Here is a 25,455-nt window from a genome sequence, read left to right as displayed (position 1 = left end):
GTTGTTTCAAATGTGTGTCAAACACGCTTCAAGACTTCACCTCTTGAGAGAATCGGCAGAAGTTATAGAAGAAATTCTAAAACTGAGTGATATCCACACTATTAGGTGGTTAGCCAGCAAAGAACGTGCAATAAGAGCTCTCTTGCAATCATGGAAAGCTGTTGTGACCCATCTTGAACAGGTGGCCCATAGAAGAGACAATGATGGCGCTAAAGCTAAGGATTTGCTGAAAAGTTTGAAGCAATTTAAATTTGTTAAGCTTCTGTACTTCCTTTTGGATTTCTACGGGCAATTGAACCCTTTAAGCGTGGCACTACAAAATAAGAATATTTTGATTTCATCTCTGAAAATAAGAATTGAACACTGTATTTCAGTTTATTCTGACCTGGAATCTAATGTTGGACCAAGCGAACAAGATTTCTTGGACCATGTATCCATTTCAGGGAAGATCAGGGATGTTCAAGAGTTTCAGACTGTTAGAGGAAACTTAATTAACAATGCGAAGGTGTACATCACAGAAACATTGCCGTCTATGTCAACAGATGCGATTGCATCTCTCCATGTTTTCGACACCGTGGGTTGGCCTATCAAAGAAAATATTCTTCAGTTTGTGATAGAAGAAATAAAGAAGCTCTACATATACTTGAACTCGAGCCTTTATAATGAGAAAATGGATGTTCTGTCAGCAGAGTGAACAGAATACAAACTTTTGTTTCCTTTGCAGCTTTGAATCGGACGCTGGAGAAGATCCACAGTACGAAGTGTTCAGCAAGATTCCCCAATTTGCTCCAGATTTTGACATTTTGTGCTGTTCTGCCAATGAGCACAGCCTCATGTGGGGGAGGTTTGAACTGTCACAACAGACTCAAGACTACTTACAGGAACTCTCTGAAGTCTGAGACACTGGATGATTTGCTCAGAGTTTTCGTAAACTGACACCCCCCCCCCCCCATCCTCCCTGTCAGAGTTTGACCCAGCAGCTGCGATTGATAAGTGGTACTTCAGTGCAGAACGACAGCGCTACACAAACATTAATTCCTAACTTTTTAATAATTGCTCATATTTTTATTATTTATCAATATCAAATAGTGGCGACCAAACATTTTAGTCCGGCGACTGACTTCAAACTTGAAATTTCTTGCCCTGCGTTAATAGGTATTTCCAGTAAATTTGTCTCATAAGTACAAATTAACTGGCATCCTTTTGGTTTGGTGAGGTGTCCCGCCGTCACTGGTCAGTGAGGCGGAGGCTTTATCAATCCATAAGACGTCAGATTCGATTATGCTGATTTCGCTCACGACTCGCATGCGTATCCTCACTGGTCAGTGGGATGCGGGTGCGATCACGATGGAAGTTCAAGCATGAGAATGGTTACCTTATTTTGGAGTCTTAGATGAGTAAGCATAAATTTAATTTTAATTTTATTATTCAAAGGAAGACCCTTACCCGAACCTTGGGATGCGGACTCTCATGCCCCGCAGGAACTGAGTGTAGTCGTGGCATATATATATTATAACAAAAAGATAATTGGTAGGCAGCGATGCCCAGTATTGGTCTTTCAAGGGGACCGGGCCGGCATGTCGTGTGCTAGGCAACGTGGGCCAACCAAGCTTAACTTTACAAGTGGCGCCCAATGTGGGGCAACCAAGCTTAACTTTGCAAGTGGCGCCATAACGTGAGGGCTCGATAGAAAAAGGGAACCTGTAATTGCTCATATTGTAAAAAAATAGTTGTATATTATCCCAGCACGGGGTTCAAAAGAGAAAGGGAATCTGCGTATATTGTAAAATAGTTATATAGTCTATTATTCCATAAAATATTCTTATTGTATATAGAATGTATGCACAAAAGTAAAGTGAAAAGACACTGGATGTAGTGCAGACAAGTGAGAATTGTATTTTAACTGAGATTGTCTTGAAAAGTAGACTACAATTTGAAGTGACACACTTATTGATACCTGTCTGAAAGTGAAGATTCTTGGACTTTGATGAAACCTGATGAAGAGATTCAAATGGAAAAACGAAGTAGTAAAACCAGCAGAGAAAATGGACTCTTTGAAAATTTGTGACTTGGTGAAAGCTGAGGATGAGATAAGTGACACGAAATGTTAGTGCAAATAATTCCAGTGTCAAAGTGTTGGAAGAAAAGTAGAATACTGTTGAAGAAGTTTCGTCCAGCCAACACCTCGTCTGGAAACAATAGACTGAGAGATATTAGACGACTTTCACAGCCCGAAAGCACTTCAAGAGAACTGTGAGAAAGGAGTGATGGATATACATATAAATTGAAACCTGAAGGAGAAGTTTGCTGCTCGTGAAAGGAAGAAGATGTAATCGGAACCTATCACGAATTGCTTGAAGATGGTGGAATGCCTATCGAGACCTTAATGGAAGAACGTGAGTGCCGATTCATTACTAAAGCCACTTGTGCGAACTTTTTTTTTTAAGTGGAAAAGAAAGGCAATTGTGGTGAAAAGGGGTATGGCTCTCCCTAAAGCTCAAATAGTAGTTTTAGTGTATTTACATGTATATATATATATATTCGTACTGTAGGTGTTGGGTAGAGAAATAAGCATGTTATATGAATTTTTCTCAAAAATTTAATTTTAAAAATTTTTTGATAAAAATTCTCCAAAAAAAAAGAAAGGGGCATATTGTAACGATTGATAAATTTTGGTAAATTTCTTTATTATTCAAATTACTTTTCGATAGCCCTCGTATAAATTATTTTGGAGTTCTAATCTTTTGAATGTATATTTTATCCTTGTTAAAATTGTAACGCAGTTTCTGCCAAGTGAAAAAGAACGCGAAGCAAGTTGAAGCTTGCATAATTTTTCTTTCTTAACAACAATGGGCTCTTTTTCGTTCGGCGCTGCGCGGGTTTGTAAATAAGTTTAGCTTTCATTGTGTTTCTCGATATGCCTTTTTGGAAGGGGTAATTGTTTAAGCTAAAAATAACTTTTCAGTTTGTCCAAATCTTTTGTTGGGGAATAGAATTGCGCAATCCCGCGAGTATAAATACCAGCCGTTTCGCTGGCAAAATAATCAGTATAGCAGTAGATTCAGGAACCGTTAGGTGATTAAATCGCTTGTCGAGGTCCAGGGCTGGGAGAATACGGGCTTTGTGTTAGGAGTGGCTGGTCAGCTCTCCCTTTCACAATGTCCGAGGTTTTCCGTAAGCCACCTTTCGGGATTTGTGCTGGTCAGCATGATCCTTAAAGGGGATTTTGGCAGGCATATAAATAATTTGATTCATATTTATATATTTAATCTTAATAATTTAAACTTTGAAATTATTCATACATTTTAAATTCTGTCGAAGTTGTCACTGGTCAGTGTGACTCCGATATAAATTCAAGATATACATCCTTCTCGTCGAGTAATTTTTAAATCATTCTGAATTCTCCTGGTCAGGAGGTTCATTTAAATAAATTTATTTCTTTATTACTTTAATCCGAGAGCATACCTCTGGTCAGAGGGTGCCTTTTAAATCTCACAGCTTATATAGTTTTCATGTCCGTTTTAAAGTCTGAGTATCCGTAACGTTGAGGAAAGTTTATTGGTTTCTCTTATTTAGGTTTTATTTAGATGTAATTTGAAACAGTTATAATAGGTGACCGGTCGAATATAAGTTTTTCTAGAAATCATTTATTGTAAAAGTCTATTGTTTTGCTTTTGCAATGTGAGTAGCCAAAAAGGGAAAACATAGAGTCCCCTATTATGTTACGGAATTCCACGTGGACATTTGTAATTTGTGGCCGAGATATGGCTTTGATATTGGGTAGAGAAAGGCTAGAAAGTTCTAGAGAACATAATGCAGATGTGAAAATATGACAGAAGCACGAATAGAAATTTACGAAAAGATGTTATTCAAATTTTTCTTTGGTTTTGGTTAATAGTAATTTCGTCGACCATTACTGAATAATTTGTCACCTGTTTATTGAAACCAAGTTAAAGCTGGGTTAGTTCTATGATGGGATATGGACATGTTATATAAGAGAGAGCTCTCTGGGTTTTATGTTTACTCTAAAGCAAGTTTCAGTCTATGTTACGGGGTCGTTATTGATCTAAATTTTATTTTTTGGCATTGTAGTTTTCTTTTGATCAGAAGTTTGTATATTTTTCTTTTAACTTAACTATGTTTGGATTTGTAAATAAATTTGTAATCATTAATAGGTATTTCCTTATAGTAAATTTGTCTCATAAGTACAAATTAACTGGCATCCTTTTGGTTTGGTGAGGTGTCCCGCCATCACTGGTCAGTGAGGCGGAGGCTTTATCAATCCATAAGACGTCAGATTCGATTATGCTGATTTCGCTCGCGACTCGCATGCGTATCCTCACTGGTCAGTGGGATGCGGGTGCGATCACGATGGAAGTTCAAGCATGAGAATGGTTACCTTATTTTGGAGTCTTAGATGAGTAAGCATAAATTTAATTTTAATTTTATTATTCAAAGGAAGACCCTTACCCGAACCTTGGGATGCGGACTCTCATGCCCCGCAGGAACTGAGTGTAGTCGTGGCATATATATATTATAACAAAAAGATAATTGGTAGGCAGCAATGCCCAGTATTGGTCTTTCAAGGGGACCGAGCCGGTGTGTGGTGTGCTAGGCAACGTGGACCAACCAAGCTTAACTTTACATACCTTTGGCCTAGTATTCCATAAACAATTACGTCAAATGGAGGATAATGTGGCAAAAACAGGGCTGTATACTAAAAAAGTATATGTAACCCCCCTCCCCTCCCTTTCGAAATTTCTGGGCATGCCACTGCCTATCTTAAGCTGCATGTACTGCTACATTGATAAAAATGTGGGGGAAGCTCAGTTTTGGAGCTGACAATACCAACTGGTCGTGGGTACCTAATAAATCAAACCTTTTGCAAAGAAATTTCGCAGATTTTCAATTGTCATACCTTGTAATTTGAATTTATGGTAAGTCAAGTATTAAAACCTTATGTTACTATATTTTCTGAGCCTTTATTTAACCCAAATTTAAAAAAGAAAAAGAAAAGACTTCATTATTCTAAGTATGGAATGTAGTTTAACCTTACTTTGCCAGGTCAGAAATTATGTGACATACGTTACCTCATATTGACCAAAAGGAGTTGAATCTAAAAGTTGAGATTGTTACTGTGAGTTAGGTTCATGAAGGGCTTCCTGTGTGCCAAATTTCAGAATTTTTAAAGGCGACCCATCTGAGATATTTAACCCCGAAAACTGTCAAAATTCAATGAACGGCCATGTTTGAGCCCTTGCTGTAAAAAAGGGGTGCATTTCTAAGCACTGATATTTTATTTACAGACACCCTGCAGGTAGGTCTACAAATGAAAAAAAAAATCAAGCCTTAGACTAAACCCCTTCATTAAAAAAATTGGGCTTAAAAATGCAACTTTTTTACTTTTGTTACCCCATTTTACACCACAATTTTCGTACTTACGATGCAATTTCAAGCAAAACATACCTGAATATCATAGCAAGTATACTTCATTAGCTACAGAATAAATTTTGTTCCAGGTCTCTAGCTTTAATGGTTTTTGAGATATTAAGGTTTCTGTATACTGCTACATGAGCAAAAAAAACTCATGCGCTATGTTGGAAAAATGGCTGTCCCAGAAGAACTAAAGACAATATTTTTTTTGGAACATTGGTTTTAATATCTACAAGATAGAAACCTGTACAAACCTATGTGCTAAAAATGAAATTTTTCTAAAATGATCATGCAACCATATATTTTAAAATTGGTTGATTTGACATTGAATGACCCTTTAAGGAATTAAACTGAGTAATTTTAGAGATTTCATTGGTCTGTAATTTTGCAGTAAAACTTTTGAAATAATATTTCTTAGCTTAGGAGAGGAATGGTGGTAATAGGTAAGATCAAACACATTCTATTTTTGATAACCGCCATAAATGCAAAGGTTTTTGAGTTGCACTTTTTATAGTTGCAATATAACTTAAAGGATTGGTCTCACATTGTATCTGAGAAAAATTGGTCACCATGTTTAAAGATAGTAGACGACAGACTGGTTTAACATGCCTTGCGAGAATTTTAAATTATGCTCATATTTGACTAGGTTATATTTTCGTACATTAAGAAACGCAAGTCTCAGCAATGTTACAGCATCACTTGAGTTTTAAGTTTTTAATAAAATCTGTGTAATGTAGTGTGTGTGTTTTAGGAAGGTTGGGGGTAAGTCACCAATTTTGAGACCACAATAACTACAGCAGATTTAGAGGTTTTTAGTTTAAATTAGTCCAACTAGATATACCTAGGGAATCGCTCTGTTTTGCATTTGCATTTGTTCAAAGCATTTCAAGAGTGTAGATAAAAAATTGATTTTTCTTATGCTGAGGTAGATTCCAAATTCTGATGACACTTTCAAATCTCTCCCTAAACTACATTTTTGGATATTATGAGTCTTAAGAATTTTATGGCTTTTCTTAAGCTATAATTTGACAATAAATGTTTTGAAATATAGTGCATGTTTTGGGATCGTTGTGGACCAAATTGGAAGTCACCAATGTTTTGACCATGAGAATTGCCATTCTCATAGCATTTGAAAGCTTATTGTGGAGTAGTTGGAATAAAGCCAGCTTACGGAAGGTGTTTGCATTTTGGTATGATTGCATTTGCAAGTTTTCTTGATCAAACAGGAGTTATTACTCGTTCCGTTTCTGATTCAGCATTAATGCTAGCCAGATATTTTGGATGATGTATAAGGTATTCCATTTGGATGAAATTGGCCAGACAATTGAAAATGACAAGCTTATAATTTGGCATGGTTAATACATGGGGGAGGTATTTATGCTTTAAAAGTCCAGAAAAATAATAGGAAAAACACAACTGTGATAAACTGTGAACAAAGTGTATTGAAGCAGATTTAAAACATTGTGTTACAAGGTAACCAAAAAAGTTCTTGCCGTTTTTGACGTCCCATTAATCATGCGCTCACAGAGAGGAAACGAAATGATGCACGTGCCTGCCAAGTGATCGGGAGTTAGTCTAACCATCGAGTGTCAGTAATACAGGCACGTTGCACACACACAGCAGTCACAGCTCCTCCAGTGTCAAAGAGAAATGGAGGTATCGAAGCAGCTTGTTCGTGTGTGCTTGTTGTATGACTTTAAAGTGGGCCTGTCAGCTGCCACATAAATTTGGGGAGAATACCGTGAACGAACGCACTGCCAGGCATTGGTTCCAGAAATTCCGTTCTGGAGATGTGAGCCTTTCAGATGAACCTCACAGCGGACGACCACATGTGTTGGATGACGAGGCCCTGAAAGCAGCCTTCGAGGAGGACAGTGGTCTAACGTGTGATGAACTTGCAGAAAGGTTCCATGTTTTCGCTGAAACAGTCAGACTGCACCTGCATGGGATAGGGAAGTCATACAAGTTAAGCAAGTGGGTACCCCGCACATTGTCGGCAGCCAACAAGGAACAACGAGTGACAGCCTGTTTGTCCTTGCTCACTCGACACCTGAACACACCCATATTTGATCACTTGCTTACTGGTGACGAAAAGTGACACTCCCAAGCGTACCAGACATTGGATGTCGCCACGTGACCCTGTTCCTCACACCTCAAGACCACCTCTGCACCCACGAAAGGTTATGCTCTCTTTATAGTGGAATTATCGGCAAGTGGTGCATTATGAGCTCCTTCCACCTTGTCAGACCATCACTGCTGACCTCTACTCTCAGCAGTTGCAAAGGGTGCACCGGGCATTGCAGCAGAAGGAGCTGGCATTGGTGAATCGCAAAGGTGTGCTGTTCCTGCACGACAATGCCAAGCCACATGTGGCAAAGAGGACCCGGGAGACCCTTCAGCAACTTGGCTGGGAGACACTGTGCCATCCATCACATTCACCTGACCTTGCACCAACAGATTACCACCTGTTTCATTCCCTCAGCAACCACCTCCGTGGGAGATCCTTCGCAAATGAGGGAGACCTGTGGAACGCACTCACGGACTTCTTTGCATCCAAGCCCACCGAGTTTTATCACCAAGGTATTGTGCAGCTGCAGGAACGTTGGCAAAAGGTGTTGGATGCTGATAGAGATTACTTCGAAACCTAAAGGTACGTACTGTCCACTGTATTGCTCTTTGTATATCACTGCTCTAGACAAGCAAGAACTTTTTTGGTTACCGTGTACATAGTATTTTTGGATTATTTAATGGTCTATGCATATTAAATATATTAGAAAAAAATGTGTTTGTAGCATAATTCATTCCAACATATGTACAACACTGCATTCGCAAAATAATTTGTTTCATAAACTGAAGTTCCGAATGGATTTGATTGATTGATTTGCTTTATTTTACTGTGCTTTTGTGCAACTTTTGAATAATTTGCGAAGATGGGGATAATTGATGATGTGATGAAATTGATGAATGGACACTCTCAAACATCCATGCCCAGACTGAGATTCGAACCCAGGACATTTGGCATCATAGCATGATGTGCTAACTATCTGGGACTGGCGAAGTTCAGAATGAAATATTTACTAATAGTATTAACTGAAAATGTGCATAATCTTGAAAAATATGTGATTTAACATCTAAATTTGAGTATCATTATGGAGGAAGAAGGTAGCAAACCTAAGTAAGAAAATTAAAAGTCTGTAAAAAGTTATTTACTGCTTTTTTTTTCTGGGAAGAAATGTTCCGGCACTATTCAAGTTGATATGTTATGTTACCGTGTTGTTTGTTAATGTGTTCATCATAACAACTACTCAAATTTGTGTTGTTTTCATAAACAATGATGCATCCAAGTATACACACACACACACATACATATGGGTTTCTCTTGTTTGTTTCACTGGTTGAGCGATTGATTCGCTTTATTTTACTCCTCTTTTCTGCCACATTTGGCTAATCACAAAAATGAAAACGAGTGATGATATGATGAAATTGATGAAGGGACATACAAAGAATACCCATGCCCAGGCTGGGATTCTAACCCAGGACCTCTGGCATTGTAGGCATTTCTCTTGTTAGAATAAAATGTTATTAGTCCTCACCTATAATAAGGTGGCAGTATGGAGTACTGTTGTTGACTACCAGAAGGCACAAAACAACAGCATTAATTATTACACCATCCAGGAAGAGTTGAATCAAGTTTTGGACAAATATTTTAGAACAGAAATATTAAATAACTGTTCCTTGTGACAATTGTCTCTGGAGCAAGGGTGTGCATAGCATGAGAAAAGGGAAGGAAATAGAGTGGTCAGAGCAAAGCAGTACATGCTGCTGTGAAGGCTGGTAACTGCAGTTGCTTACTCCTCTCCAGGCAATCCATTTCTCTCTCCCGTGTTCAATGGTGGAGCCATCTCATGTTACTACTTGCGCAGAGACTTGTTTTTGTTCGCTTGCTCTAGGGAGAGTTGGGACAGGGTAGAAAGCAATACAAATGAATGTTATGATACATTACTACTAGGGGAATAATGTATTTCATTATTAAGATATATATTTTTAAATATAACCTTAAAAACCCAATAAAACCCAGTTTTGCCCAGGTTTTATCAGGTTTTATCTGAAAAAATAATAATGAAAAACCCACCTGGGTTGGGTTGTTCCGAAGAAACCTGGGCAAAATGCCAACCCTGCCTATTGCATGACAATGCTAAACCACACACAGCCAACACAACAAAGGAATGTCTGAAAAACTTCAAGTGGGAAGTCCTGAGCCCCCTCCCCCCCCTATAGTCTAGATCTGTCCCCGTGTGACTTCCACATCTTCGGTGAGCTCAAAAAAGCACTGCAGAGACAACAGTTTCAATTGGACGATGATGTCAAGGATTACATGTCCAGTTGGTTCCAACAGCAGCCAAAGGAGTTCTACGAGCATGCCATTTTGTGACTTTTGTCACAATGGAATAAATGCCTAACAGTGGCAGACAATACTTCTGAGGGACATAATGTAAGTACTGTGAAATATCCTCTGCCTCGTTATTTATTGACAGCCTCATAAATAAGAAAAAATGATTTTTTTTTTATAAAAAGTAAAAAAGACATTTAAATTAAAGATCATAATTTTTAATCCACACTGCTTGTTTTTGTCTTTCATAAGGCTTCTGCATCCTGGTCCGATGATTGTGAAGAAAATGTGGCTGTTCAAGTGTCTGACACAGGTTTGTCTCCTGTGGAAGTGTTCATAAAGTCTGAATCAGAAAGTGCCGATCCATTAGTTTGTGAACAAACATCTCTGGAGAATGTGTGGCTTCCGGATGAGTCATGTGTCAAGACAGAAACTGAATCATTCAAGGAGCCTCCTGATGTTGATATCTCTGTTGACATCAAACCATCTAATCAGTGCATACAGGATGCTTCTGTTGACATCAAACCATCTAATGAGTGCATAGAGGATGCTTCTGTTGACAGCAAACTATCTAGTGAGTACATGAAAGAAACTTCAGTTTGTAAAGTGGAAAATGTGAGTGGTGATAGTTGGATTCAATTTGAAGGCAGAAATCAGGAAGTTCCTAGTGGGCAAAATGTTCATGAAAGTGAAGGATTTTATCCATGTTATCATGGACAACTTGTTACAAGAATGCCAGCTGAGGACAGTGACGATGGTGAATTAATTTTAAGTGAAGATAAAGACATGAAATATTCTGTAGAGAATCCTGATGAGGTGGAAGGCAAAATGGCAGATCCTGCAGACAGGTAGGTGAAGAAAATTTTAGTACAAGGATTGCTTGTAGATTATGATTCATGTAATTTCTGTATTGTGTCACCAGTGCTGCAGGGTTACTGGTCATTCAATACAAGATTGTCCAGGAGTGTCCCACCCCACCATGCCAGATTGGGATAAAATTTGTTTCATGATATCCTTAAACATATATAAGAACGCATATATTTATTTTTCTTTTGGAATATCAACTGTAGTTTGGAATTTACAGTCCTCTGAAATTTCCTGCCATTTGATTTCTTTTTTTTTTTTTGTTGGGATCAAGCCATGTGTAGAGTGGTGTATCCAGGATTTTTGGAAGGATATACTTTTTTGATAGTCAGCCCTCATTTTGTCATATTTTCCCACCTTTATTTTTTTCTTTTTTAAGAATACATGGCCAAAGGGGAGTTACAGGGGATGGACAAAAATATGGAAACACCACGACATCGGAACAGGTGATATCGACACAATTTTTCCACTTGAAATCGGATACGGTGCGACATTTTGTGTTTTGCGCCGTGAGATAGGACACTCTTGGCCTGGTAGGAGTCGACAGTTGCACTGCAGACAGCGTGCAGTGTAGTTGATACTGAATCATGTCGGAGCTGACTGTTTCAAAGAGGGCAAATTGTTGGTGTCCGCCTTGCAGGGGCCTCTGTTACCAAAGTAGCCATGTTATTTGGCATATCGAGAGGGACTCTATCGAAGATCATGATGACATAATAGTGTGTCCAGAAAGACATCATCAGATAAACACCTGGGTGGACGAAAATGTACATTGCATGACAAAGACAGACAAACACTGAGAAGGATTGTGAACATGTTTTGCATGAAGAATGGTGCAAGATCCTATTATCACCATCCAGGACTTGTATTTGTCCATTCCTCAGAGACTGCAGGCCGTTTTGGAAGATAAAGGTGGTCCTTCACCTTATTAGCTACAGCATTCCGGCTTTTCTTCGCAGGCGTTTCCATATTTTTGTCCATCCCCTGTATGTCCCATGCCTTTTCCCATCCCCTTGTGGTTACACAGCATGTAAATATTTTGGGCTCAGGTTTTGTTGCAATTTCATCATGCTACGAATGCAATATTTACATGGTTCGTTTTTGATTTATGTTTGTTAACACATGCTGGGGAGTTTTAGCGATTACTTAAGATTTTGTTAAATATATGCTTTAATGGTTAGGTTAGGCAGGTTAGGTTTGGTTTTCTTAGCATTAAAATAAAGTCCCCAAATGCATTCTACGTACTAAGGTTCTGATTTGCTTCTACATTCATTCCCACTAGTCTACCATACTAACTGTCGCTTGTCAACGAAGAATACCTTGTCCATAGAAGCATGCATGCTTGCGTAAGGTAATTTTTAAGTTTTATTTTTCAACATAAATAAAGCTTCCCCCCCCCCCCGATGGTGTAGTGGTAACGTCGTCGCCTTGTGATCGAGGTGTCCTGGGTTCAATACCCGTTGGAGGCACATAGTGGTTCGGATCCCACTTTAAATTGTAGGTTCAGTCCCGATTAGCCTTACTGTGCATAAAGTGGACTTAAAACAACAATTCAATCAATCAATCAACATAAATAACTTTTTTTTAGAATCCAAGCAGTGCTTCTTAAGAAAGTTTCAAATTTCATGTGACAATGATTTCCAAAATTCTACTATAATTAGTCTTTCTGCTAAGAGAATTTTTAAAAAAAATCATAAAACAGTCGAAACCGTTACCTTTAAAATAGTTAAAAAATTAAGTTGGATGCAGCATGCATATCACCATGCCAAACAACATAAATGTTGTTATCAATGTTTTAAGCAAAACTGTGCACACTTGAGATGAGATACCACATTGTGGCATTACGTGTGTAATAGGGGTGTTCTGAAAAAAAACAAAAAAAAACATGTGAGGTGAAATTTCACATAGTGGCTTATTTTGTTGCTTTCACATCAGAGAATATACCTGCCAAAATTCAAGAAGATCGGTTTGTGTTTAGAGGTTGCACAGCGCCCTCGAAATAATACTACTAAATTGATTTACGGAACATGTATTTTTTCTATATCTCAACTGCTTTTAAACACTAAGAAATACAATATTTAGTCTGAAATATTGAACTAAGAGTGTGTAGATGAGTTGTTCATGAAATAAATTAATAATATTTCTTTAAACTTCCTGACGAACAAATTAAGAAATATAAAGGAAGGCATAATTTTTAACATATGTAACTAAAAACGTCGATTACACTAGTGATTATGTGTCTTATAAGTAACTTATTGCAATTTCAGGGATCTCTTTGTAGCAGCAGGGATTTTCTTCCTGGTTTCTTCTACAACTTGAATCAGTCTCTGCATTTCAGATTCCTTTTTAGTAATGGTTTCATTAAAACTACTCATGAGGACAACGGACCGTTCTGCTGCATCATTGATAACCTTTAATGAATTTACTATCTTTTTTGCTTCCTTTTATTCTTCAATATCATTCCACAATTGTAGGTCTATATTAAAAATGAAATCAATATTGACTTTGAAAGAGGTTAAGGCAGAAGTAGAGGCAGAGTCTATCAAATCATGTAGGTTCCTGCTTTGTAGTCCATCTGCAGTTGTGAGCTTAATTCCCCATCTTTTCCAATCTTCTCCACTTCTTTTCATCCTTGTAATAACCATTTTTTTCTCTTCAGGAGACAGCTTATCTGAAAATAAACACAGTGGTACCAGTTCTGAACCTAAATACCATATGTGTGATTTCAATTTCTTTGACGATTTTAGAGCCACAGATTTGTTGACTGCTTCATAGTATTTCAGTTCCTTGTAAAGATGCAAATCATGTACTGCAGCATCTCTTGCTATGGGAGAGCATAACCAAGTTTTTACATAAATGATACTGGTAAACAAGCAAAACTCCTTGAGATTGTTTTCCTCGTTGGCTGTTTAATTCAGTTGCTCACGGAACAGGTAAACAGGTAATCTAGTTGAAACAATAGATTACTTTCACCATCCATCTAGCCATATGATATGCTCCAGGAGCTCAGAAGCTGTAAACTTTGCCTCTGGGTAGAACACCAAGAATAAGAAGACATAGCTCTGCAATTTGCAGTTAATCATCTCAAGGCATATATCCCTTTTCAGATGAAAGACAATTTGTAAGATATTCTGTGACATTTCCTTTAAATCCATCACGTGTGGATCATCAAGACATGGATCAGAAAGAGAATTGAAATCATTTTGGTTGTTTTCTGGCCATTTCAGTTTGAATCATTGAAACAGAGCTATATTTGGACCACTAGTTGGCCCAAACAATACCAAAAAAACCGCAGCTAATACAATTTCATGGATATGGTGACGACAAGCAAAATATAGCAAGTTACGATCAATGTTTTTTTCGAGAAGTGAACAAGCACCTTTTCTTAGACCTGTATTTGATGCAGTAGTGTCAAAACTCATCCCTACAATGTCATCACACACTTCCCACAATTGAAGCAGCTCATAAGTATCTTTGCTTGTGCTTCTCCTGTTCCAGATGGTATTTTGGCAATTCCGAGTACTTTTTTTCAAGTTATGGCGAGTGACAATGACAGCCAGTCTCTCTAAACTAGTTGTTCTGGTAGCAGTTTCATCGGCTGTGCTGTTTTTCATAATCCTTCCATCCCAGTGAACAATAAGGGGTAGTTTCGCTGCTTGTGTGAAATCTGCTTTTATTTTGTCTGTGTTTTTGGCACGATGAGCTGACCTTCTACGTTGCACAGTTGAACGTGAGAGTGGAGTGTCTGCAAGATCCTGACAATCTGCTTTTGCTATAGCTGCAGTTAAAATTGTAAATTTGTTATCTGACAAATTAGTACGATCTAATGTTGAAGAAACATCTGGGGAACTGAGCATGTTTTGTAAAATTTGGGACTTCTTTGATGTACTTGGGCCGAGATGTGTCAAGTTTTCTTTTTTTTTAATACAGTGGTATCTGCATCTCATAAGCGCCATCATCACTATTTGCATCACTGCCATTGTCTTCCTCACTGCTGCTGGAAATGCCAACTGTTGCAATGGGCGTCATTTCCTCTTTTCTTTGTTTCTCACGTTCCTTTCGCTTTTCTTCTGCTTCTTTCCGTAATTTTGCCATTTCTTCCTGTTTTGCCAAATGCACATCTACACCAGCCATTCACATCTTTCTGTCACCACGCTGATCCTTCAGGAACTGTCTGTCTTCTTGAATCTTGATCAAAGTTATTGCTTGTTTTGAGCAAAGTCAAAAATTTTTGACATTTTCTTTGAAAATACTTGATTCCTGTCTCTCTGTGCTTGTGACACTCATGATTTGTTTTTCTTGATCAAATTATATTCATCTACAACACCCTTCATCTTCGAGATGATGTTTGGCTCAAAAGCAGTAGGGATATGGGCTTTTTCCCATATGGTCACCAGCTCCCCACAAGTGCACCTCAAGCTGACAGGAACTGTCTCTTTCAGTGAGATATGGTAATGGAAGAAGGTTCGAAGAACATCTCCTGTTGTAGGTAACACATAATCCGGTAGATGAGGCTCTTGATGTCCAATAAGCCATACAATGGTCTTGTTTCTAGTGGTGAGGTGTTTGGACTCCATTGCTCAAAACATCTCAGTAACCTGGAAAAGTAATATTATTTCAGTAACACTGTCAACATTTTCAACAGTACAACTCCACACACAAATATTCATTTCTTCTCAGTACAGAGACTTTCATAGTACGAGACGCATCCAGAAAGTAAGTTTCCCTATTTTTTTTAAAAAAAAAACAACACAGTTTCAGGAAACCATTTATTGGCAACAGGTACAGCAAAGGTTCAGCTATTTTTCAACATAGCAACCACCAGAATTGAGACACTTGTTGTATCGTGGTATCAACTTTTGGATCGCACTGTCGTAGAACTCTGCCGCCTGTGAATGGAACCAGCGTGTGACAGACGTCTTCAGCTCTTCGTCGTTGCCAAAACGCTCACCGGAGGACAGGAATTTCTTGAGGTGCAAGAAAACGTGAAAATCGCTGGGAGACAGATCAGGACTGCAAGGTGGATGATCAAACAACTCCCAGCCAAATTCCGTCAAAACAGCTGCTGTGTGCCGAGCCGTATGTGGATGAGCATTGTCATGGAGGAGCACAACACCTGCAGTAAGCATGCCACGCCTCTTGTTTTGAATGCCACGTTGCAAGTTCCTTAGTGTTTCACAGTAATGGTCAGCGTTCACCGTTTCACCTCTGGGGAGGAAGTCAATGAGCAAAATGCCTTTCCTGTCCCAAAACACGGTGCACATCACTTTCTGTACCGACATCGTCTGTTTGAATTTCTTCTTGACCGGAGATCCACTATGCCGCCAATGCATTGACTGCTGCTTGGTTTCCGGGGTGAAGTGCGAAATCCACGTCTCATCGCCCGTGACAATCCTGTTGAGGAAATCATCGCCGTCATCATGGTACCATTGCAGGAATGTCAGTGCTGCTCCTGAACGTTTCATTTTGTGTTTGGGTGTCAGGTTTTTCGGCACCCACCTGGCACACAATTTTTTGAACAGCAGGCGCTGCGTGACAATCTCATGCAACACGGATCGCGATATCTGCAGAAAAAGGCTACTCAACTCCGTAATCGTGAAGCGAGGGTTCTCTACGATGCGCTGCCGCACCAGCTCAACCAGATCATCAGTGATGAGGGACGGACGCCCACTGCACTCTTCATCATGGGCACTTTGACAACCTTCCGAAAACTGCCGACACCAGCGATGCACCATCTGCTTACTCATAATGTTCGGCCCATAGACCTCACAGAGCTGACGATGAATGCCAATTGGCGCAATGCTTTGTGCATTCAGGAACTTTATCACCGACCGAACCTTGCATGCGGCGGGAGAAGGAATACGAGCTTCCATTTCGGACCACTGCTGCCTCGCTACTGGCATGCAGCGGGAGAAGGAATACGAGCTTCCACTTCGGACCACTGCTGCTTCGCTACTGGCGCCGGGCAGGATCTGTCCGCCTTGCATATGATTGATACGCATGTGCAATTTACACGGCTCATTATGTTTACTTTCACGGGAAAAAAATAGGGAAAATTACTTTCTGGATGCACCTCGTATAAGAAAGCTATACAAAAGTATACAATACCATTCAAAATATATGTGCCTTGAGCAACCCCTGAATGTTATCCATTCTGGAAAAAAAATCACACATTAGTTTATTGGACGAAGTGCAACAAAATGAGCAACTATGCAAAAAGATCAGAAAAGATTTTTTATCCCATATGTGTATGAGCAGCCCTATTGCGTAGTTTTGAATGCAGAAAGGGCATTGCTGGTGTGGTCTTGTGCATTCTAGCAAGTTTCATTTTGTGAACATTATGCCTATATGTCCAGTGGGATCCATGAGTATTACCATGGAAATTGTTCATCACCATGTTCGTGCACTCTATTTGACCCAATAAGAGCTTCAAGAATGAAAAGAAAACTCAAAACAAGCTGTTGACAACTTCTGCGCAAGTATACATAAAAATCCATTGCTTAAAATCACACAGGCTGAAAGAGAAATATTAATGAAAATAGTCGTGGACGATTTGCACGATAATACTCATGGATCCCACTGTACTGTCTAGATTATAATTTTACCTCATGAAACTAACCTGTTTTCTTCTCTCTTCATGTGATTGATTGTTATAACCAAAATCTCATCGGATAACTCAAACCACCTTAACTATAGGACTCACAATTTTTGCACTTCATTTTGATTTATTTATCCAATTCTCAAACAAGCTTGAGATTTTGCATATTTTTTGTGCAAATGAAATATGAAATTTGTTTTTAATAATAACTCCTGTAACCAAACTGAAGCATATAACTTGACTTTACAATTTTGACCAGTATTTCCCCCTCCCATCCAAAAATTACTGAAGCAAGTATGGACCCAGGCACTAAAGCCCGCATCACATGGAACTGGATTTCCAGTAGGTATGCCCTAGTTGGCGCTGGACTGACTACCAATTTACTAGTTTTGGCCTCACACAATACTTATCAGCGTACTTGAGGATAGACTTTTGTTCCCATATGAGGGAAGTTGTAATGACAGCTGCGTGAGATGTAAACAATGTATCACTTCACATATTTAAAAGCTGATAACTATTCAACAGAATGTTATTAAGTACAAAACAATGGCGCTTCTTAAATATATATTTTACAAGTTTTACTGTACACTTATGGAAGAATATTTTACTTGTTTCAAATGTAAACACCGTGCACTCAGCATAGATGGTGTAACTCAACGTGCCTTTCACGCTGTATACGTTATACATTGCTGGAGTAACACTCGGAAACCACAGACAAAAGTGCTCCTTTGGACACACACAGATTATCTTCACATGGCAAAACTTTGCTCTGATTGGCTGTTCCACAGAATCCAGTCGAGGAAAGCAAGTAGCAATTAGAAGATGTCCTATTCCTCCAAACCAGTCAAGCAGTCAGCCAGGCTGCCATGATTCCTAACTAGGAAGTTAGTTCAGCGCCAAATAGGCATTCCTACTAGAAATCCAGTCCCGTGTGATAGGGGCTTTACATATATGTGTGTGTGTTAAACAAGGGAAGTACTGCATGAATGACAGAGCACACTGACCAATATCATCCACAATTTTCGTTTTCGCACTTCAGTAGCCTTTTTTTTAAATAATATTAATGTTTTTATCTTCCAGTACATTTTATTGCCATGTTCTTATAGCACAGATTGTTGTAATCACTGAATTTTAGCAGTAACACAATAAAGAAACTACGGTCCAGACTCAAAATTGTAAATTGAGTAACTGTTACAAGCAATGAATGTGTAATCATGTTGATAATGAACACAAACAAAGCATATGGCCACAGTATTGAGATGGCAGTGAAATATTTTACAATGAACCCAGTTGGCAGGGAGGAAAAATGTTTCTTTGACCAATTGGGGAATGAAGACTTAGTATTAGTATTTATAGACAACACTACAGAGCCGACGTTTTGTCAACATACAGAAGCATCATGTGCCTAATATTGGCCATATATTTATATAACCCATGGTGCAACCACCCAATGAGGACCCAGGTCTACCACCTACTGTTGGCCTCACTCCCACCTGATTCTATTCACTCACTTGCCCGAGGTGCGAGATCATCCAACCAGTTACAGGGTTTCGTGTGGTCAGCACGACGAACCTCCAGTCTTTGCTGTAGGTTTCCATGGCCGGGTTACGCTACTCATTTGTAACTCCCCAATTTCCTCACGATGGTGGGTGGCCACCGGTCCCACACATAGGCCGAAATCTCTTGTTGCGCTTTCCCTAGGAGACTCAAACCTGTGCACGTCTCGTAGCGTGTGTGCAAAGGAAAATCATAAAAGAGAAGCGTTTTAATTGTTCAATTTGCAACAAGGATTTTCCCTGTAAATGAGATATTAGTAAACACATGAGGGTTCACACAAAAAAGAGAAGCCTTTGATTTGTTCAATTTGCAACAAGGATTTTGCTCGTAAAGGGGAGCATACCAATGAGAAGCCTCTCAGTTGTTTAATTTGCAACAAAGACTTTACCCATAAAGGAGTTCTCAGTATACATGCAATGGTTCACTCAAAAAAGAAGGTTTTTAATTGTTCAATTTGCAACAAAGATTTTGCCTGAAAAGAAGATCTTAGTGTACATAGGAGGGTTCACTTGAAACAAAAGCCTTTAATTCTTCACTTTGCAATAAAGGTTTTGCCCATAATGATCGACTTAATGCACATTTGAACGTTCACACTAAGTAGAAGCCTTTCCATTGTTCAATTTGCAATAAATGTTTTGTCTGGAGATATGTACTCAAAATACACAGTCAAGAGAAATCTTTGAAGTGTTCAATTTGCAACAAAAACTTTGCAATAAAGGATGTCTTAATTCGCATATGTGCATTCACACTAAAGAGAAGCTTTGAATTATGCAATTTGCACCAAATGTTTGGCTGGAGACAAATTGAATAGACATATGAGGAAGTTTCCCATCAAAGAGAAACATCTTAAATGTTGATTTGTGTCTAGTAATTTTCTTTAAAGGTATCTTCAGTGTGCATATGAGAAGACACACAAAAAATAAACTTTGTAATGGTTCAGTTTGCATAAAATATTTTGTCTGTAAATATAAATTATAATGCATGTGGGGAGATTACACATCAAACAGAAGTCATTAAGGCTGTATGGATGGGAGAAGTAGTGATTTGCCAAACAGTGATCTCTTGACTCTCAACAAATGTCACTTGCTTTAGAATCTAAACATCTGTTTTATCAAAATCAATTGTTGTCTACACATCGGGAGGAATGTCTTTATTATCCAGCAGTGATCTCACTTGTACTTTCACAGAGGTCACCAGTAGTTGCAATCCATTTTGTGTGCCTATTCTTTAACCAAGATACCAAACAAACAATGATGCTGCCACAGCAGGCACTCTCACCTGTATATATTGGCTGTTGTGGTCAAGGATGTTATGGCCCTGAGCTGCGTGTAATATCTTTTTATGTACACATGGTCGTAGTTCTTATGTGACACATGATTCGTAGAGCTGATTAGATAATACGGCATGTTAAAATGGTGTTATGAAAACCACTGATGTAGCTTTTGCAAACAATGTTTCTCTCACCACAAAGAACTCAAGCTGTACTCCTTCCTCTACTGATGCACCAAGATAAATTAATATTATATAATTTAATTTGAATTTAGAATTGATAATCTTAAATTTCGCCTTTTGACTTTTTCCTCAAGTGTGCCTATAAATATCAACAATATCAGCATTGCTATAGAACTTTGTAGATAATTTATGTTGCGAGATACAAATCATAATTTTTAGTTTGTATTATTGGTTTCACACACTGATGCTTGGGAAATTTTCTTGTGACATTATAAATGTTCATGCACATAAATATTCCAATGGGTTGTTTTTACGATTTTTAATGTTGATTATATTTAATAAGCTGATGTAGATACTTGTTCCTTGTTTTCAAATAGAATCCATATTCATAGATTTTTAACAAAACACTAAGTCCAATGGTGGAGTGATTTATCCACACCTTCCTTAAGATTTTTTACTGAGGCTAATTTACGGTCATTTTGGCTCTAAATTTACCATTACATATTTCATAGTTACACAAAAATCTGGACTCGAAATACAAATGTCTTAGAATACAAAACCAATGCAGTCATGGAGTATGCAGGATCAAGAATCATACTGAATGAAATTAATTATATATACACCACTGAAAGATCCTATTACTTATCCTGCACATACATGTATTTTATACATGCATATATTTAATACAGTATTGAACATGATGCAATTCATATATTCAGCATAAATATTGCATGAATGAATTTTAGAGTTGAAAGAGTTAACTGACAAACAAGAAATGCCCAAATTTCAAGCTGATGACAAGTAAACGAAGAGGTGACATATGCCACTCTGTATGTAGAAGTTTTAATGTCTTCTTAACTTTCTAACATGCTGCGCAAATCCCCTGATGGTCCCTTTACAAGCTTGCATTTGTAAACTTTCTCAAGGGACTCTTTACATCCCTTTTTTAACTTTAAGGCAAGGGTTTGAGATAAAGAGGATTCTTTCTCGTATACTTTGAAGGGTACGAAATGGTCATACATGCACCCTAAAATTTTATCTCGTTCATTCATCCATTTGTTTCAAAAATCTTACTTGCTATTCCAAATGTAAATTATATTGTTAACATTAAATATACATGGAATGTAGAATAAGAGACTGAAATAAGTCTTAAAAATCGCAGATCAAATAATTTCCACTATATTCAATGCTGTTAATGAAAGTCCATTAAATGAACCATTTACAACTCACTATGGTGACATGCTCTATTTCTCGTGGAATTCTCAGAAACATTCCCGAAGAAAATAACAATTTCACAGTAAATGCACTACACTTTAGGAGTTATTAATGATTCTGTAGAAAAGTAAAACATTATATATTATTGCTAATAACAAATGAGAGTGATAATAAACAAACACATTGTTATACAGGTACATGTATTTATTGAAACATTGGCAATTAATATACTTTTCTTAACATAACTTATGACAATGCATTGAAGTCCTCCAGACTTCTTTATAAAAATGTAAGACTTTAAACAGAACAGTAAAAGTTTAAAATCATATTTTAAATAATCTTAAAGTAACTTTCAGCATCGCATTTAAATTTCCTACAAATTTTTCCATACATGGAAAGCATGAAAATAACCTCCAAAATTGTATGATTGAATGATTTAGATCATATCACTACCTCTTTTGAGGATTTAGAAGAAAACAGTATATGCTAGCATCCCACTGGGGCAAATGTTGGTGAAGCAAGTGAAGGCAGCATTGACAGACAACATTCACAATACACAATACAATGTACTTACTTGGTTCTACATCTGGGAATGCATCATGCACGAACTTGTTTCTTGCACTCCACATACTCTTTATTCTTTTATGTAGATAACTGTATTTCCATCACTCTAATGCATATGTTTATGTTAGGTGTAGGTTTGAGGGATTTTATCATTATAATTATGCTCCTATGTGATTATGTTGTAACAATCCGTACGTGATAGGTTTCATCATCTAAATATTGGTAGGTTTCATCGCCTAAGTATTTACAAACGTTCCATGATCTGTTAAAGTTTATAATGTTTTCAATGTGAAAACAAAGTATCGAAAGCAGCACAAGAAATCGCACAACATACGTTTCAATACATCATTAGTACTCACACATTACAATTTTCTGCATCTTTAACACAGACAAATTGTTTTTCTGAACTTTAAAAATTATTTCAATGGTGATTTCCAGTATTCACGATGCCTTCCATCTCCTGTGAAACTTGTAAATATCATTACATTACACAATCTGCACCATTACTCGCGTTCACATATATTAATCAACATATGATATGATCCCATATGTCATTCTTCTTAAATGAAACAATACTAAAACCAAATTAATTTCTTTGACAACTTTTTCCTATAAACAAAATCATTTTTACACTGTAAATACACAGGTCCCACATAAGAGTGAGCACAATTCATAATTAACTAACCTTTCAAGATTTCCTTTATAAAGATCAGCTCTGGATTCCCCTTCTTGGATTAGAATGACGCACAGTATATTTTAGTTGTACATCTTATTTCGAGTAATTCTTGAAGCTTTATATTTCAAGTTTGTAAATTTATCAATCAACATCACATTCGTATGTGACGTCCATGATGGAACATCTCTATTGATTAATAGAGACATAAACTAAATTTTTAATGAGAAATTTAAGGTTTAGCATCGATGGCGACTTCATTCATGCACAGGCAAATGAATTCTGAAATTTACCTTGTTCGGCTTTTTGCCACCAGTGTGCAAGGGGCCTGACTGCGCTATGAACAATTGGCCGGCCATCTCTCAGGGTGTCTGCAGTTGAGGTCTGTAACTAAGGCTAGATTGCACAATCGACCCTTGTGTTTTACCGTTTGAAGGTGAAAAAAATGTTTGCTAATAGTATATATTTCACACTTCGAATTGCGACTGTTCATTTCTCAATTTTAAGTTACACTTCTACGAAATAATGAAAAATTTACTACTACATTACTCACCATAGCTGTTTACCTAATCTGTTTTAAACACACAGTATTACCAGGTAGAACTTTGGTTTTGAACATGGATATATATATACGAATTTCCACTAGGATTGAACTTTTTTAAAATCATGTTTTCATTTGTATTTTTTATTTACATTTGTTGAAAAATAGTGTTGCTCAGGTTCTAACATGCCGTTAGAAAAAGGCAGGCAGCCAGAGCATAGCGGAGGCAGGGTCGCGGTAGTGGTAGGGGGTGGTAGGACAATTACATCAGGGGCAGAGCCCGGAATTGGAGGGCAATTTTTATGAAATTTTTACATTGCAGTCTGACCACCACAATGTAAGCTAATGTTAATGTTCTCTACATTGATCAATGACAACTAGTTTCACCATTGTCAAAAATTCAACGCTGCCGATTGCCTTTGGACTACCAAAAACTCACAAACCGGGAACTCCAATACGACCCATCATTGCAACTTTCACACATCCTGCATACAAACTATCCAAATATTTAGTTGAAAGACTTGCTACAATTAAACAACAAACACCATTCAGTGTTAAAAATGCATATGAAGTGAAACAGAAACTAAAAAATATTGTTTGGAATAATGAGTATCGTATTGCAAGTTTTGATGTTGAAAATTTATATCCTAGTGTCCCAATAGAAGGTGCCACAGATGCATTACACAGATGGCTTATTGAGATGAAGGTTAACCCAGTAGAATCATAAGAAATGGTTCGATGGTTTACTGTATGTGCAAATTACAATTACTTTATATTTGATGGCAAAATCTATCAGCAAAGTAATGGTCTATCAATGGGAAACCCAGTATCCGGAATCATCTCCAGCATTTTCCTTCATTACATAGAATCTCCAATTGTTAATGCGATAGGTGCGGATATCAAACTCTACATCAGATATGTAGATGATGTGCTAATTATTGCTAAAAATGAGAACACCATTATGGATGTATTTAAATTGTTAAATGAATCACATTGTCGCATAAAATTCACTTGCGAACCCAAGAATAACAATGTAATTTCTTTCCTTGATCTGCAAATTAAGACAACTGACTCAACAATTCAAACATCAGTCCATAGAAAAAAATTAGCGAGGGGAAAAATACATCCATGCCAATTCAGAACATTCGCGTATAAAAATGGATAACATATTTTTATTTTTTTTCCTGAGAGCACAAAGACTATGTTCTAATAATGAGAATATCAAAAATGAAGAAGAAAGGCTTTTTAATATAGCAAAAGAAAATGGCTTTCACACTAACAGAATAAACCAAATCAAAAAACAAGTCGCAAGAAAACTAAAGGAAAAGAGAAATACAGACAAAGATAAAAAATCTGTTGAAAATAAATTTGTGTGCATTCCATTCCACAAGGGATTCTCACATAAAATTGCAAAATTTTTTTGAAGTTTTAATTTCAAAATTGTTTTTAAATCACCAAGAAGTTTGGAATGTACATTTAATGAATTCAAATTGGGAAACTCTCTACCAGATGTGGAAACCACCGGAATATATAATATAAGTTGTTCATGTTCAAAGGATTATGTAGGACAAACAGCAAGGAAAATGGCAATAAGATGGCACGAACAAGATTTGGACATTATAAATCTAAACCCAAGAACAGGTTTGTCAACTCATATCATCGAAGAGAAGCATTTGATTAAAAAGAGAAGGGTTTTAAAAAGATTAACGGGAAACACAGAGTTGAATGTCTGGGAAGCTTCGTTCATTGCAGAAGAACACTGAAATAAATTAAATAATGAAAATGGTAACATAGATCCAGTATGGAGTTTTCTTTTTCACAAATGGAGTAAGCCACCATGTTTAAAATTTAATGTAACAGAAAACATCAAGAGACTTTGTGAAAACAAAGATGAATTTGATTTACATGATGATATTTGGGATTCATAATTTTAAAAAAATCTGAAATAAAATAAAACAGACTGCATTTTTCACAGTTAAGTTGCTATATTACAACAATGTAACATTGACAACATCCATTATATAACGGATTATTTTTGTTTAAAAAATTACTAACCATTGTTATAACTGTATCTTTAGTCAAAATGAAAATAAATATCTGATGAAAGGAGTGTGTGTTCTCCTGAAACGTCACAAAGAAAAACTGTTTTCTTATGCTTGTAATAACCGTAT

At 37.4% G+C, this 25,455-nt stretch overlaps 1 protein-coding gene across 1 annotated transcript in view; it reads left to right on the top strand.

Moving 5' to 3' along the window:
- LOC145999237 (uncharacterized) overlaps positions 1-25,455 on the top strand; it is a 41,505-nt gene that overhangs the window by 6,906 nt on the left and 9,144 nt on the right. The window contains exon 2 of the mRNA XM_083136172.1: positions 10,076-10,671. Coding sequence (XP_082992298.1) covers positions 10,076-10,671 — 596 coding nt within the window. The remainder of the gene's footprint in view (positions 1-10,075; positions 10,672-25,455) is intronic.

The sequence above is a fragment of the Lepisma saccharinum genome, chromosome 15, assembly GCF_977018435.1.
Source record: "Lepisma saccharinum chromosome 15, izLepSacc3.1, whole genome shotgun sequence".
Classification (NCBI taxonomy): Eukaryota; Metazoa; Arthropoda; class Insecta; order Zygentoma; family Lepismatidae; genus Lepisma; species Lepisma saccharinum.
The sequence above is the reverse complement of the archived record's forward strand: the minus strand, read 5'-3'. Positions and strand labels throughout refer to the sequence as shown.